Source organism: Penicillium brevicompactum (genome assembly GCF_028827555.1).
Source record: "Penicillium brevicompactum strain IBT 35665 chromosome Unknown utg000001l_segment0_segment0, whole genome shotgun sequence".
Lineage (NCBI taxonomy): Eukaryota > Fungi > Ascomycota > Eurotiomycetes > Eurotiales > Aspergillaceae > Penicillium > Penicillium brevicompactum.
The window spans coordinates 7,332,104-7,348,144 of NW_026623203.1; the positions used below are offsets into that span (position 1 = coordinate 7,332,104).

The following is a 16,041-nucleotide window of genomic DNA, read 5'->3' on the forward strand; positions in this document are numbered from 1 at the left end:
CAAGATACAAAGTATTCACAGAAAGTAGTATGGAACAATATAATAGGCGAAGCAAAGGGATCAATCATACAAGAGAAACACAACATAAAGTTGAAAGCCATATCTCATAGACCGAAATTTAAAAAAAAAAACAACACATACAAACTCGGGGATATCTAAAAAGCAAGAACCGCAAATCTTTCTTGGGCACCTCTGCACCCTAGGGAATAGAAACATCAATAGATTGGACGGCCCTCATCCCATCGACGGGACTCTCTTGGACTTGACAGTGGCTCGTGCTTGCTCTCGTCCACAGGAGTGTGAGGACTTGTAGCAATGTCCCCAGACGGAGAAGGAAGAGAGAACCTAGCACTCTCACGGCGGCGAGCGTGGTCAGATTCACTGATGGCGTTGATTCCACCAATCCACTCCCAGACCCGTGAAACATCGCCGCTTCGACCTTCGCGGACAGCGGCACGAACGTTCGCATTGCCTTCGACGAAGCGCGAGACCCGTCGCCAGAGCTCCTCGCGGCGCTTCCCTTGAAGCTCGAATCGGAGGACATCGTCACGAAGTTGTCCAATGGAGATGTAAGCCTCCTTGGCTTCGCTGCGAGCGTAAAGTGCGGCCTGTGTGGACAGACGATCGAGGGTTGTCGCGACGAGCTCGGGCACCCGAGCAATGTCGGAGCGGCGGGCAAGTACACGCGCGCGGGCATACCCAAGCAGACCAAGGACTGAGATTAGAAGGAAAATAGGGAGTCGATACGCGACGAGAGCGAGTCGGAAGTGACGGCGGATGGCGCATGTGACGGGGAGCCGTGCGATGGAGGTGGAAGATAAGACGAGGACGCCGGAAGGTCTGTAATTGCGAAAGCGTCTCTGTCAGTTCCGGTACACAATGTCAGACCAGATCTTTGAGAAATGCCGCTGGATATTGACATCCAGAGCGATGAGTAGCCAAGGAGACACGGAAATTCCCCACAACTGGAGGAAGACTTACTGCTTAGGTTTGCTAACAACTTCATCCTTGCCAACAACTTCACCGATTGCACCCTTCCAAAGGTCATCAAATTCACTGTCACTCAGTCCCTTGCGGCGCTTCTTTGCTACCTCCTCTCTCAGGTCGGGCTCGCTGATATCAGGAGAGCGAACGTCTTTGCCATCCTCTTTCAACTGCCCGCACTCCCACTTCGCGCGACGTTCGCGAAGCTCTTCAACAGCCTTGTCGGCGACGGCCTTCACGCGGCGCGCCTTTTCACTATCAGGCTCACATGTGGGAGGCAAGGGAATTAGTCCACCGAGGGCAAGGGGGTGAGGCTTCAGAAGGAAATCGTTCTCGCAGCGTACTTCGAAGTCCGGGTAGCAGAAGGCATGGCTGGGGCACGGCTCGCATCGAGGCTCCAGGACATTGGCCCATTCAGGAACCTTGGTGTCAGCCAAAGACCATGTGGGCTTCCCAAGACCGCAGTATCCAATCTCGAGCTTTTCTTTGCGCCACCAAGTACCAAAGCTGCCAGCGAGTGAAAGAATGACCACCCAAGGTGCCAGACGGCTGAGAGTCCCCTGCTTGTGAGGACGTCGTCTCTGAATCTGCGTCGGGTACTGATCTTGCTCCATAGACATAGCGAGCTGTTCATCCGGTGTGAACTCTTCGCCTGCTCCCACTTCACTTTCATCATCTTCCTCTTCCGACTCTTCCGACTGTTCGGTTTCGACGGACTCTTCCCGGGTTGGCAACAGTCGAGATTTGAAGTCGAATGATTCGCGATGAGGCGCCTGATACCCATCGTCCTGATGCAGGCTTGATGGTGTTGCTGATAGTCGCGACCTGGATGGGCGACCCCTAGCCGGGCTCTCGGTGGAAAGGCGCGAGCCACTCTTGCGCTTGGCATCGTAGCTCTTCCTTGTACTCTTGGGTGCTTCCGGACTTCCACTCTGGAAAGGGTTGTCGTCCGTGAACATGCCATCTTCGCGAGGCTCCGACTTGATTCCGGGCGTAAGTTCGTCTGTCTCCGTTGAAGGGAGAACCTCGCTGCGACGCAACTTCTTGGCGGTAGATTTGCGAGGTGTAGGACGCGTAGCAGCCACGGGAGTGGCGAGTGTATCATCGCCAGTTTCCGTGTCTGATGCGCGGACGTGCTTGCCCACCGATCGGGCCACGCTTGTGCGCTTTGGGGCCCTGGCAGGTGTAGCAGGAGCAAGGCCATCCTCCGTATCCGCAGTTGAGTGACGAGTACTGCGCCGTGAAGTTCCTCGCTGCCCTCTGCTTGTGGAACCGACTGTCGAGGGTGTAGGTGGAGGAGGCATCGAGTCTCTCTCATCGTCGCTGGCCACTGAATTTGAACGACTGCCCATGTCTGTTATTCCCGCGCTGGTTCTGCGTACCCTCTCGCGGTCACGCAAGAGCTTTCGCGCCCGTGGGAGTACTTCATCTTGAAGGATACCGATCAACTGAGATTTTTTCGCCGACGCAGGGTATGGGACATCGTGGTTGACGAGAATAGAACGGAGGCGAGGTACGGTGAGAGAATTGAGATCAAAGTCTGGATAAAGATAGTCCAGTTCGTCCGCCATTTTGGGAGACGTGCGATATGTTGGCTATCGTGGCCTTATTAATCTGTCGACACAAACCGACCGAGATGTAATTTCGCGACGGCGACTTTGGGCGATATGGACTGAGTCTTCAGCAAGATGAGGCTGAAATTGCGAGAGTCGAGCAAAATACCACCGATCGCTCCCTTTTTCGAATGTGACCTGGGGTAGCAGGGGTGTTGTTTTGCGTGAGCTGTGAAATTACGCCAGACCCAGTTCGCTGAGGTCGTAGTCGGGGCAACAGGCGGGGGGCGAAAATAGTGCCCTAACGCTCAAGTAAAGTAAAAAGTTAGAATGAATGAAGGACGAGTGAGCCTCTCTCAAAGTTAATCAACCAGTTCGAGGTGAGAAGCAGAATGCAAACGGGTCAACGGACAAAGCATGGAAAGAAAACAAACACCGATGACGTACAAAGAAGCACAAGCACGTGATCATCACCTCTTGGGAGCTACAACTAAGTATGCTTATTTTTGCTACAATCCACATGAATAAACATGCCTTCAAGGATATCGTGAGTAATACCAAAGAATGCCATTGGTTAGACCCCCGAAAGCTGAGTCAAAGCACTCAAGTGCCTGAGGCTAATGGGCGGTGATGTACTCATGTACGGGTATTTCCTACACGAGTAGGTACTCTAAGATGATGATGCCCAAGACAAGAATCACACCGAAAATCCATGAATGATACATACGTTAGATCGAAAAAAGACATCGCTACCGACCAAGAATACTAGGAAAAGGCGAATGGTGAAAAATCTTTCCGACTTGGAATGTATTTACTACTCAAGCCGATTACAGCCAAGCAAGCCTTAAAGAAAAGAGAATAAGCAACAAGAAAAGAAACCGAAACAACCCCCGTGGCTCCATACCGTGATGCTTTGTAAAAAGAACAAACTACAAACTCCCTCCGTCCAGTGAGACGCCGCTCACTAAGTAAAAGATAGAGAGATACAAGAAGAGAATCGCCCAAAAAAACCGAGAAAGAGGATTTGAGCGCAGGACGCAGGCAGTTTTCAATGATGGCCGCGGCCGGAGTCGAAGGAGCGATTAGCATCGCCGGGCAGGTGGAGGAAGGATGAGGCCGCAGAGGTGATGCCGCTATCGATGGTTTCCGAGGTATCATTACCATAGTGAGGTAAAGAGCCGCCGTAATTGTGGGAAGAAGCGCCGGCGAGTTGTGCCTTGAGGGCTTGGAATTCGGCAAGCTGGGTGGATAGCTGCTGGAGAACGTCTTTGATAGGAGTGGCGTGGTCTTTCAGGCTGTCGCCTGGCCTGAAGGGTCGCATCATGTGGCGAATGGAAAGCGTGTTGATCGTTACCTAGGTCATGTGTCAGTAAGAAGAAGAAGAAGAAGAAGAAGAAGAAGGAGGGAGTTATGATACGAACCTCAATGCGAGTGACTTGCTGATCGACAAGGCTTAGGACAGTGGAGTCATTCAGCTCCCCACCATGTCTCTTGATCATGTTGAAGAGAGTGACATTGGGCTCGCTGAGACTTGGCTCGTTGGGATTCTCCAGAGCACCGCAGAGTCGCTCCAGACGAAGTGTGACCTCCCAGAGACGCCAAATGACGTTTGTCTGGATATCAAGCTGGTTGTTTGGATTCATGGTCGCGGTGTTGCTATCTGCGTCGTGGGTTTCATCCGAAGATGTCATGCGACCAGAGAGAGCGGAGGGGTAAACAAGGTAGAGAGGCTCGGGGTTCTCCAAACCCTTCAGTTTTCGCTCGCCTTGATCCTTGATAACAAAGCCTTGACTGTTGAGTTGTTGCAGCTCACGGCGGATGTTGTGACCAAGACTTTCACCGCGGGGATGGCTGTCGGTGGAGCTTGTTGACGCGGAGCGCTCAGCGTCTGCAAAGGTCTCAAGATTACGATGGATATCGGTCATAAAGTCAGACGAAACGAAAATCTGCCCTCCATCGGCAACTGCAGAAATACGCGATGCTCGATTTACCATGGGACCGAAATAGTCCATTCGGTTGGTGACTGGGTCTTTTTCGCAGACAGGCTCACCCCAATGGCCACCCATGCGAACAGAAAGACCACGGAAAATGACGTTGTTGTCCATGTCAACCACAGTTCGACACTGAGGCTGGTCAAGGATTTCTGTAGGCCACTCCGCCTCCAGAAGCTGATTTTGGCAGTTGAAGCACCAAAGTAGAGCAGCAGTGGTCGTGGAGAAAGCCACCATAAAAGCATCACCTTCAGTCTTGACTTCGTAGCCACCAAAGATTCCAAGTTGACGACGCAGGATGTCGTTGTGGATTTGAATAGCAGAGCGCATCGCGTCGGGGCAGATCTCCCAGAGACTAGTTGACTTCTTGATATCCGTAAACATGATGGCGAGTTCACCAACCGGGGCATCCACGAAGTCAAAGCGGGCCAGCCGCGAATCTCCAGGTCCATCACGCTTCTTGGGGCGCTTGGCGGTTGGAATAATCTGCTCCTCGGCAAAGGTAGAAGATCCAGTGTTGAGAGAAGGACGTGGTTTGGGACGACGTTTCTGAAGTTCACCAATGCCGAGAATCATCACCATCAGTTTGTTGGTGGCACCGAACGAGATGGCCAAATCACGCAACTTCTGAGCTGCGAACATCAAGTCCGTTTGCTCTCTTCTTGTGATATCAACCACAACCTCGGGAGTAACAAAGTCCCAAAGCTCCTTTGATGCCAAGACAATCATCTCATCTTGCTCCGTGAGAGCGACATGCATGGTGTAAGGGGCCGCAATGACAGCAGGCATCATTGGGAAATGACCGAAGCATCTTGATACCTGAAGCGTATCATTCAGTCGGCCATTACGAGACACGAAACCTCCGGCAGCTCGAATGCGGGCGCGCTCGTTGGGTTCCGCGGGGTCATGGTTTTGCGTCAGAGTGCGCATCGAACCATCGGATCTGATGAGGATAGCTTGCGCGTCTCCGACGTTGGCGGCGTACAAGTCCATGTTGTTCAGGTATAAAACGGTAGCCACACCTCCGGACAGGATGTCATCCTGGTTGAGAAGCTTGGCGGCGTTTGAACCTCTGTGGTATTGTCGAACTTCACGGTCATCGATTGATCTGTAAGCAGAGCCGGCCATGTTCTTGTTCAAAGCTAGGAACGCCCGTCTGAGTGCATCAAGCGGGGTTTCACCCTGATCGCGATGAAGCTTCTTAAGCTCAAAGGAGAAGGTGGGAGTGAAATTTTCGTGCAAATACTTTGCAACCCTAGATCCTCCAGTTCCGAGCGTCTGACCATCAAACATGCCAACCAACGTTTCCACATTGTCTTGCTTCAACCGTGGAACAATCATATCGATGATTGAAAGATGCTCACTCTTTCCAAGGGTGTCGGCCATTCCGTAGGCAAGGGTACCGGCCAGGGAGGCAGAAGTTCTGACACGGCGATCTTCGGTTTCTTCAGGAATGATAGGGATAGTGAGGGTGACATCCATCAATCCCAACACTCGGAGGTGGGTCAGAGAGTTGAAATCGGTCAGATCCGCACCGTTAGCGGCTGGGGGACCCAGAGACGCAATATTAGGCTTGATCTCCAGACGTTTGTTGCCGGAGAAGTTGAGGAACTTGAGATTGCGGTTCCAATTCCAGTTCCAATCGTATGGCCAGTTGGATACGTTGTACTTCAGGTGATTGCTTCCCACATCCAGAATAGAGAGCTTGCTGACCTTGCAAAGTTCTGCAGGCAGCACCTGGAATCGGTTTGCATTGATGTGAAGAATCTTGAGGTTGCTCCCCTCTTCCAGATCATCAGACGGCAAAGAAGTCAGTTCATTGCCAGAGAGGTACAATTCAGAGATCAAAGGCCATCTCTTGAGGATTCCTTGTGGTAGCTCCGTCAGGTCATTGTAAGAGAGATTGACAATGCGAAGCTCTGGAAGCAAGGACAGTTCTCGAAACACATCATCCTCAAGCCTGTTATCGGCAAAGGGAAAGGGTGCGGAGAGATGCCGCAAAGCTCATTGCCATCTGCTGAGAGAAGTTTGAATCCTTACGAATCACCGCATTTGGATCGGTGAACGATCGACCCGTGGCCGACACCTTTCTACCACCTTGCTGAGAAACGGATTGAGCGTTCGAAGGGTTGCGGTAAGACCCATTTGGCGAAACAGAGTTGTTGACCCCATTTGAGGTCTGACTGGGTCGACGGAGAGCCGGCTCATCCAGTGGGCCGATGTCTTCGTAACTTGGGTTTCCTGTCACGCCCGGCGTAGTGGCAGGCGTGTGGGTAGGCTCACCAGGAACCAGTGGAACAGGAGCACCGTATTTGGGGAAGGATGATAGGATATTTGAGGAAATGTTGAGGATTTCAAGTTTGGCACAATGCCATATCTCAGATGGAAGCGAGGTTAGGTTGCACTCTCGCAGATTGAGATGCTTGAGCTCCACAAGGCAGCCAATGGTCGGAGGTAATGATGATAATGGGTTCTTGATCATGCTGAAGTGCTCCAATCGACGCAGCTTGCCAATCTGGGGCGAGACCGAAGAGAGGTGGTTTTTGTCGAGAACAAGCTTTGTCACGTTCGGGCAATTCTCGAAAATGGTGTCCCGGAACTGAGAAAGTTTGCCCGAAGCAAGGTTGAGAGAACTCAATGTTGGCATGGGGGCATCAACATCAAACTGCGTCAGAGGACAATGGTCCAAATGTAAACTTCGTAACTTCGGGAAGGAGCCCTTGAATCGTGAGATGAAATTGTGACCGAGGTAAATCTGTTCCAGCCGTGGAAGGCTAGAGAGAGTATCGATATTGGTGATAGAGTTGAAACGTGCGTCGAACTCTTTGAGATTCACCAATTCACGGAATGATTCATCTAGCGCTCCGCTAACGTTGTTGTTCGTCATCCAAAGACGCTCAAGGGTGACCATGCGGCCGATGCCGGGGAGTTCCTCGATGCCGTTGAAACTGATATCTAGATCAACTAGACTTTTCAAGTTGCAAATAAACTCAGGGAAAACCTTGAACCCATTTGACGACATGTTGAGACTTCGTAGGGAGGCGAAGTTGCCAAAGTAGCTGGGCAACTTAGTCAACTGGTTGTTAGCCATCTTGATGCTGACAAGGCCTGTCAACCGATCGAGTTGAGCATGATCCAAGTCCTCGAGGCAGTTGTTGGAAATATCCAGATATGTCAACCGAGAAGCTAGACTGAAGCTTAGGGGGAGGAATGAGGCCTCATTCCCAATGAATTTGATTTCCCGCAAATTGATGCAGCTTTGGATGAAGTCCTTGGGAACATCCAATGACAAGTTCCTCGACAAATTCAGTGAGATAATTTCCGATGACTTCGCGTACAGCGTGATCGGAATCGTGACAAGGCTGCGACCTTGAAGATCCACGTGGCTGAATTTCTGCACCTTGTTGAAACCAGGGTCGGTCTCAAGGCTGCTATAACCACTGAGCTTAGTCGGTAAAAAGATGAAGCGACACAAATAACTGTGATCCTCACGGCCAATGTCTTCGATCCTGTCGTTCGGCGCGTAGCCCACTTGTTCAAGTAGCTTCTTTTGCATTTGGATTGGCTTCTCATTGTGATCGAGTTGCCGTGAAAGGTCATTCTTACGAAGGACGATCTCGTAGTTGTTGAGATGATCTTGCAAAAACGACTTTTTACCAAGCATTTGCAGAATCTCGGAGACTGTCGCATTCACACCAGCCGAGAGCGTAGCAAAGGTGGAATCAATGCGGAAGATACGTATGAAGAAGGAGGCTTCACGTTCACGTGGACCGGTAGGGACCGGTTCCTCATCCAACTTAGGGTCATTGGGTCCCCTAACTGCCCAACTGTCAGGAGCGTTCCATGGCTTCTCGATTTTGGAATCGTCACCCGGTGTGACAGTTCCGTCCTTGATGCGCTGCGCGTGCCCCGGGGAAGAAGGTCGCACGAAATCATGGATATCTTTCATGTTGACGTCAAGAGGGAAGAAGTGCTTGTTCTCCTCATGAGACTTGTCATCTTTGTTGGGGTTATATAGGTCCCCACCTTGATTGGTGAACCCACGACGCGGACCGAGCCCTTTTTCCAATGCCCTTTCCATCCTTTCTTTTGTCAGAGTCGGCAGATTCGAGGTGCCTCGAGGAGTGGTTTCCTTCGAGACTACCTTGCCGATCACGGCGTGGCGGAGAAGAATTCCTTGATCGGTCATGCGACTTGGTTCCGTGCCCGATTAACTTTTTGATGAAGCCGAATTTGGTGTGTTGTGAGCTTTGATCGGGATCCCGGTATGCACTGCGGGTACTTGGGGTAGGGCTAGATGACCGGCCTCCGGCCCCAGTAGAGTCGCTCATGTCGGTTGTTGAATGGAGGTAATTCTCGTTGAACGGCCGCAGCCCACCGTCATCTCTACCGGTGGCTGGTCGAGCTTGATAACCCGCTAGATCACCAGCAAGAGTCGGTTTTTCCTCTTTGCTTCTTGAAGAGCGATGCCTGGCAGGTCCCCGTCGCACGGGATCCCTTGGTCCTGTCCCGCCGTGTTCTGGTGTTGCAAGACGTTGCCCATTGGGACCAATGGGCGTGGGATGTATCGGTGCTGCTCCAAACTGTGAAACATCGTTGTAATTTTGGTAATCCCAAGGGGTGATGTCCTTTGACGACATTACAGGGTTTGGTACCCCTCGTGGCCTTTGTAAACGGTGTGGTGACCCAGAGCCATCGGGGGTGTTGCGTGAGCCATCCGAGTTTGCTCTCTCTCGCGCTTTCAGTTGATCAACTGGCCCTCCGCGCCTATTTGACGACTGCTGAGATCCATCATCATCGTTTTGCAGCTCCCCGGGCGCATTGTAGTCATCTCCAAGCAGACCCTTCAGGTGCTTCTTTCGGAACTTCTGGCTAATGCTAGATCTTGATCCCTGGCTGCTCACGGTTGTTGCGCTGGCAGCGGATGGGCGCCGGTGTTCCCCGTGATATTCATACTCGGCGGGTTCACTCGCTATTGTCCGTCCCGTTGTGGGGCGGAATGAGAGTGACGCAGGAGAAGCTTCGTGTTCGGAATAATCGTGATAAAACGTGCCGCCACCTTCTTGATGTCCACTGCTCAGCGGTGTGGACCATGGGGCAATCGATTCGATCTCTTCGGGGTTTAAACGGGTCGGATAAAGAGGCGCAGGTCGGGGATTAGAAGCGGAGGACTGAGGCGGGCTATCTCTGTTATTTGGAATAATTAGTGCTTCACGGTGGTTGCTAAATCCGGAGGCTTTGCGCTGTTCGGGGGGGAGACATTGGGCGAATCCCATGACCACGCGGAGTTTCCCCAATCGATTCTTGGGGGCTTCGAGGGATCCGGCCTGATGGACGCTTTAGTACTGCTATCTCTGATGGCTGAAAAACGACGCGCTCAAAGTCAGCGGGAAGTTGGTAGTCAGAGGCTTACTTTTTGATCCATGTTTAATGATCCGGGAAATGGGGCGACGTTGCGACCCCCGGGCAGGGCATTCGATTCGTCTTGAGACTGGCCGGGATTCCGTACGGTATCCTGCGAAATCCAACTGTTGCCAGAGCTCCCCGAGCCTTGACGGTTGTCAGGTTGATTATCCCGCACCGGCATCGCTGCGCTCAAATTCAATGGAAACCCACCAGGGGGATCCTGATCAAGTTGCAGCCAGCTGTATCTTGGGGTGGGGTGGTCTCTCGAAGCAGCTGAGCATTAATGACAATTGTGGTGACAGAGGCGGGTGTGGGCGACCGGGGGGGGGAAGCTGCAACGTGCGTCGATGCTGCTGTCTCGGGTGCTAGCGCCCCGGTACAGAGGTCGACCCAGTGACACGGTAATGATGCAAGGGGTTTGAAGAGATCTCAGAGAATTTGGATGGAGTTGATGGGTTCGCGAGATGAGGCTAATCGACGGGGTGAACGCGAAGGAGGGGTTGCGAGAGTTGCGACGGGTAAATCAAAGAGTCGCAGGCGTACTGAAATATCAAAAGGGCGTTACTTCATGGAGGGTCGAGGGCGCACAGGTGTTTGAGTTGTCCAGGGTCATTGGGGGAAGAAAGAGAGTGGGGATGACCCGTGACAAAGGCGGATCAACGGAATGACGAGAACAAAGCTAGTCGGCTGGCAACTCACACACTTTGAGGCTCTCAATCCCCCCAGGCCAAGAGGTTTGACTTTCAAACTCATCCTAGGAGACCCTGGTATCGGGCCTTACAGTCTATCTACTTTTGGAGTATTTGAGAATTCTTTGGTACCTTTCTCTCTCTATTCTCTACCTACTTCATACACACACCGTCCTTGAAAATCTCCAGGACTCTCGGTACAGGATGAAACATTAGTCTTTCTTTGAAACAAAAGGAGAAATATAACCAAATTACGTATCATCCGGGGTTTGTGATCTTGAAACAGCATTGAACAAAGTGTATGCAGGAAGTAGATGTCACCAGCAAAAGGAGCTCATTGAAATTCAATATGGTCCGTGATGCTGTCCGTGCTCCTTGTGGAGCTTCCCGCCCTGGTCCATCCCTGTACAACTTCGGCTTCACACTTCCCTTTGCTATGCAGCCTTGCACTACCCGAGTCTCGGCACGCCCTTGTCTGAATTTACTGCGTACTTTGAGAGGCTTCACTCTTCCTTTTGACTTGTTCAGGGACATGGGTCACTTTGACATTACGTTCATCTCAGGACACGAGGTATCTTGTCTGAATTTACTCCGTAGATTCAATCCAAGCAAACTGATAAGCATCCCCAATTCTCAGTTCAAAATACCGCAGACTGCTTGAAACAGCAGAACATGGGCCTTGATGCTTACAGGTTCGAGCTGACCGAACTTCTATCGGGGCTCGCCGGCGGGGTTGGGTTCAAGGGTTGTATCTGCTGATTCGGCGCAGACAGTGCTGATTTCGTCTTGAATTGCATGCCAAAACCCAGTAGCGAGGGTTGGACCAAGGGAATGAACAAGCTCTGTGGCACCACTGGGATCACGTTAGTATAGCCAGCCTGATGTCAGCAGCGGCACTCAAACCTATCAACTTGACCGTTCTGAATGAACTGGCCATGGCTATCTTCACCAAGAGCCGTAGCAGCATGAATGATCAAACCACCCCCCTTTTCCACTGAACGGCCCATGGAAAGCCATTGGGCCCACATCAATGCCCGCGCCAAGATTGACCCAGACGCGAGGATGTCAGTCATGACTACTCCAGGACAGACTGTATTGATAATGACCTCGGTTGGATTAGCGACGGTGGCCAGGTGTTGGACAAAGATGTGCATCAAAAACTTGCTATCCGGGTAGCGCAGGAGCCGTTGATGGCTCTCCCTGGTGTCGAGATATTCGATGAGGCTCTGGTTCCCAGGGATTCGTGAGCTTTTCACGAAAGTGGATCTCATAGTAAATGAGCCGACAACTGTCACGCGGGAGGGAGAATTTCGCTTTTGGGAGGTGGCACGCAAGAGAGGCAGCAAATTGAGGAGGATCAGGCAGTTGGTGTAGCAGTTCACTTTGACCACGTCAGAGCTCATTCCCCACGAACGCCCTATGAACATACCTTGCATTATCATCTCATGGCAAGTTTTGGCCATCTCAAACTCCAGTTGATACATGCCCGCAGAAAGTATCAGGATATCAAGCTCCGGGACATTCCTTCGAACTTCCTGGACGAATGAAATTGCGGATCCGTAGTCATCAAGCTCGACCTGGAACCATTCAATGCGGATGGGTGTCTGGCGGGTATCTAATTTCGCAACTTCTGGATCAGCTCGAAGTGCTGCAATCGCAGCTTCGCCTTTGGGCTTGTCACGAGTAGTGATTATCAAGCGCGAGACTTTCAGCAGAATCAGTTGACGAGCAACTTCGAACCCGAGGCCCTTGTTGCAGCCGGTCACTAAGGCAGTCTTTCCGCTGAGATCAGTGGCCACTGGCGGAGTGGGGTTGAGATCGCCCATAATGAACAACGTAGGAAGCTCAGGGAGGACAAATGGTTGAAACTGGTGATCAGTGAACTTAGTTTAAGTGTGAGAAAGGCGTGGGGAGAGGAGGAGAAGAGAAATATCAGAAGCCTTCAAGGGCATGAAGGACCTTGTGAACACCTCCAGGGCTGCATTAGCTTTTATGGAAGAGTGACAGCTTTAGGTGTGCTGAGTGCGTGCGCTTTCTAGCGAAGCCCTGGGTGACCCCAGGATCTAACTCTTGGGCGATGAGGTAGGCACCGTGTCTGAATCACCGACCTGTCAAGGTTGAAGAGAGTCATTTCAAGGTGAAGTCCTCTCAAATCCTTCCGTCGGGTAATTTCTGTTCTTTTTCCTTTTCTAGTTTGGGGAATACATAGGAATATTTACAGAATAGGCCGCTCCTCAGGACAGGACTGGGAAGAGGCAATAACAAGAAAGTCGGACTTTCAAGGTTTCGCTCTACTTTGTCAATGGTACTCCAGGGCTGCCGATAGCCCGTCTGCCAATTGTAAAGTTGCCGAGGCCGTGTACTTACAAGCTTGTGCTATTACGTCTCGATTGAGATGGTCCTCATGTCTCCTCTTGCTCGTCAGTTTGCCGTGATAGATACATCGTTACCAGAGACATGATCATTCACAAAGTGCTCGGGTTGTTTTCCACGGAGTTAGGGTTTTTGTTTGCGACCCACTTATGCATAGATCGACCACAATGTGTAGATCGGTGGAATCGCTATGAAATCGTCCCAACAAGGGCCTAGACCAAGGGCGTGAGACAGCGGAAAGACATTGGAAGTTCTCTCGAATGGTAGTAATTTGTTCCCGCATTTGGAACATATACGAAGCAGTACGGAGTACGGAGTAAGCTGTCGGCTACTAGTTCTGCCCGGGTATCTTGGCGACCCAAAATAGAGCCTGAGCACTGAGGTTGCACCTTTTCCAAATCGGGAGGCTAGAACATAAATAGCATCAGGACGTTTAGCTTATTGTACTCCGTACTCCGTACTCCGTATGATGACACATTTAAGTTCTATAAATTGAGATGAGATCATATTTCCAAGAATAAAGGTGTAAAAAGGAAGAGGCTGGGGGAAAATTCAATGTGGGTCTCAATCTGTATGCCCACCCAATTATCCGTTTGGGCCTTGCCGCCTTTTCTTGGTCTGACTTGTTGATTTTGGGCATTCAAAAAGTGGTTTTCAAGTGTAGATTGGCACTCGACATACGGAGTGCGCTGTATGAGTTATATAAATGTCACACATTCCCATTTCAACCGAAGAACAGACGAAGTTGCAGACTAAAACGTGGCGCACGGAGTGATAAACCACAACCGATCCGAGGCTGTGATTGGACCAATGACAGCGTCTGGGACCCACGGATCGACAGAACAGGAAACAGTGAAACAGAGGAGGCTGGCACCTTCCCTCAATTCTTTAATCTTTAACCTTGCAAAACTTCTTCTTTTCACATTCCTTCCGCACTTGGTACTTCTCGCTTACTTTCACCATGCGTCTGAATCTAGCGCTTTTGGGTCTGATCGCCTCGGCTGCCGCCCAAACCTATACTGACTGCAATCCAACACAACAATGTGAGTAAGCCACCCAGTGTCAATGGCCAGTCCCTAATACCTTACCAGCATGTCCCGCCGATCCTGCATTTGGGCAGTCGGATAAAACCTTCGAGTTCTCGAGTGCATCGGATGCCTTCAAGTCGACTGGATCCGTGACATATGATTCAACGAACGGCGCAACATTCACCATCTCGAAGCAGGGCGATGGCCCCCTGATCCAGTCGGGCTGGTACATCATGTTTGGCCGAGTGGAATATACTCTAAGGGCAGCACCAGGAACTGGAATTGTTAGTAGCGCGGTGCTGCAGTCCGATGATCTCGACGAGCTGGACTGGGAGTGGTTGGGTGGAAGAAGCGACCAGGCCCAGAGCAACTACTTTGGAAAGGGTGATACGAGCACAAATAACCGTGGCGCTTTCCACGACAATCCTGGGAACCAGGATACCTTCCACACTTACTCGATTGATTGGACGAGCACCCAAATCGTGTGGGCCATCAACGGAGAAACTGTTCGTGTGCTTACCCCGGAATCCGCCAATGCCGGTCAATATCCGCAGACCCCCATGATGATCAAGGTGGGAGTGTGGGCCGGTGGAGACTCCAACAATGCTCAAGGCACTATTGGTAAGTGGAAACTTTCTACCGACCAGGAGAGAAGATTGCTGACTCTTGTGTTCTGTAGACTGGGCTGGTGGTACCACAGATTACAGCCAAGGACCATTCAAAATGTACTTGAAGTCGTTGACTGTGACTGACTACTCAACTGGAACCGCATACAAATACGGCGACACTAGCGGCACATGGGAATCCATTACTGCTGAGGGAGGCAAGGTCAATGGAAACAGCGGTGCCGAGCCCACCTCGACCGAGTCTGCCCCCGCAATTACCTCGACCGCCGACAATGCCCCAGTGCCTTGGAGCGGCACCCACAGAGAGACCTCAAGCTGGGTCACTCCCAACGTCTGGCCTTGGGTGGCTTCTGGCTCCCCTACGGCTGGGGCTACTAGCTATGACTGGGAGTCTAGCTCTGGTCACAACAAGCCCCCTAGCGGAGCATCAGCGAGTACGAATATCTCTCCCCTTCGTTTCCTTTCAATCATCGACTAACCCATCTGTCCAGTCTACCTTCCGCTCTACATCAGTAGTTTCGCCTTCATGTTCGGCTGTCTTTTCCCGATGTGGCGATAAGCTTTCACGGAAGCATAGATTGAGCGGGTGAAATGAACTCGAAGCACCTCGAATTCCACTTCACCCTTTATACCACCCAGCAGCCGAGCGGAAAACATAGACGCCGCTTCTACGATACTACCTCATTTCGGCAACACAGAGAACTACCTCCTTGGTATGACATCTGCTCTGTGTGACTCATTCTTTGGTGATCCGGCCTTGCTTTGAACATAATGCGTCTGTATTATTATTGATGACTCCATTGAACCCGGCGTTGATTTCTTTTTTGGACATGACATACGAGCGATGAATTTTTGCGGCTCACCGACCGCCGGCATTTGGGCGTTTAGAGACACTTTTTATTTTTATTCCTCCCCGGTTCCACTATACTTGCGGTTTTGTACATTGAAACAAACGATTTCCTGGAAATCACGCTTCCCGTTGTCTATGATGGACTACTCCTACTCACAATCATGCGTCCCGTGCTACGACTGCCATAGCCTCAAGAATAAAAAAAGAAAAACACTATCTTCTACCATAAATTGGGAACTATTCGGTGTCCATAGGGCACTCCGTACGATCCACGGCTCATCATTATTGAACATTGATTTCAGGTGAGCCGAACGGCCTGATCCTTCTTTCTCCTAGAGTTTATACAGATTAAAAGTATGCCACCCCCAGAGAAAATGCAGAAAGTATTCAGGACCGAAGGCACCTGGATGCTCTAAACCCAGCGTCTCCTATTTCGATCAATTGGAGCTACCACGAAAAGCACAGATGAGCCGAAGAATGCCCCAAAGAGCACTTAAATATTCAGTACGGAGTACATTTGCGTCAATCGGACTTGAGAACA

The 16,041-nt window shown here is 51.1% G+C and overlaps 4 protein-coding genes across 4 annotated transcripts; 1 reads left to right on the forward strand and 3 right to left on the reverse strand.

Moving 5' to 3' along the window:
• Positions 1-215: 215 nt before the first annotated feature.
• Positions 216-2,555, reverse strand: N7506_002373 (putative sister chromatid separation protein (Src1); the record flags this gene model as incomplete). Its single annotated transcript, XM_056951669.1, has 2 exons — positions 216-840; positions 982-2,555. The coding sequence occupies 2 exons, from the start codon at positions 2,553-2,555 to the stop codon at positions 216-218; spliced, it is 2,199 nt and encodes a 732-aa protein (XP_056817584.1).
• Positions 2,556-3,585: 1,030 nt separating this feature from the next.
• acyA (adenylate cyclase acyA) lies at positions 3,586-10,115 on the reverse strand (the record flags this gene model as incomplete). Its single annotated transcript, XM_056951670.1, has 5 exons — positions 3,586-3,891; positions 3,959-6,447; positions 6,569-8,614; positions 8,673-9,855; positions 9,942-10,115. The coding sequence occupies 5 exons, from the start codon at positions 10,113-10,115 to the stop codon at positions 3,586-3,588; spliced, it is 6,198 nt and encodes a 2,065-aa protein (XP_056817585.1).
• Positions 10,116-11,334: 1,219 nt separating this feature from the next.
• On the reverse strand, positions 11,335-12,449 carry N7506_002375 (uncharacterized protein; the record flags this gene model as incomplete). Its single annotated transcript, XM_056951671.1, has 3 exons — positions 11,335-11,476; positions 11,527-12,004; positions 12,053-12,449. The coding sequence occupies 3 exons, from the start codon at positions 12,447-12,449 to the stop codon at positions 11,335-11,337; spliced, it is 1,017 nt and encodes a 338-aa protein (XP_056817586.1).
• Positions 12,450-13,957: 1,508 nt separating this feature from the next.
• On the forward strand, positions 13,958-15,209 carry N7506_002376 (glycoside hydrolase family 16 protein; the record flags this gene model as incomplete). Its single annotated transcript, XM_056951672.1, has 4 exons — positions 13,958-14,039; positions 14,088-14,645; positions 14,704-15,084; positions 15,142-15,209. 4 exons carry the CDS (start codon positions 13,958-13,960, stop codon positions 15,207-15,209), a joined length of 1,089 nt encoding a protein of 362 aa, XP_056817587.1.
• Between the last annotated feature and the right edge of the window lie 832 nt (positions 15,210-16,041).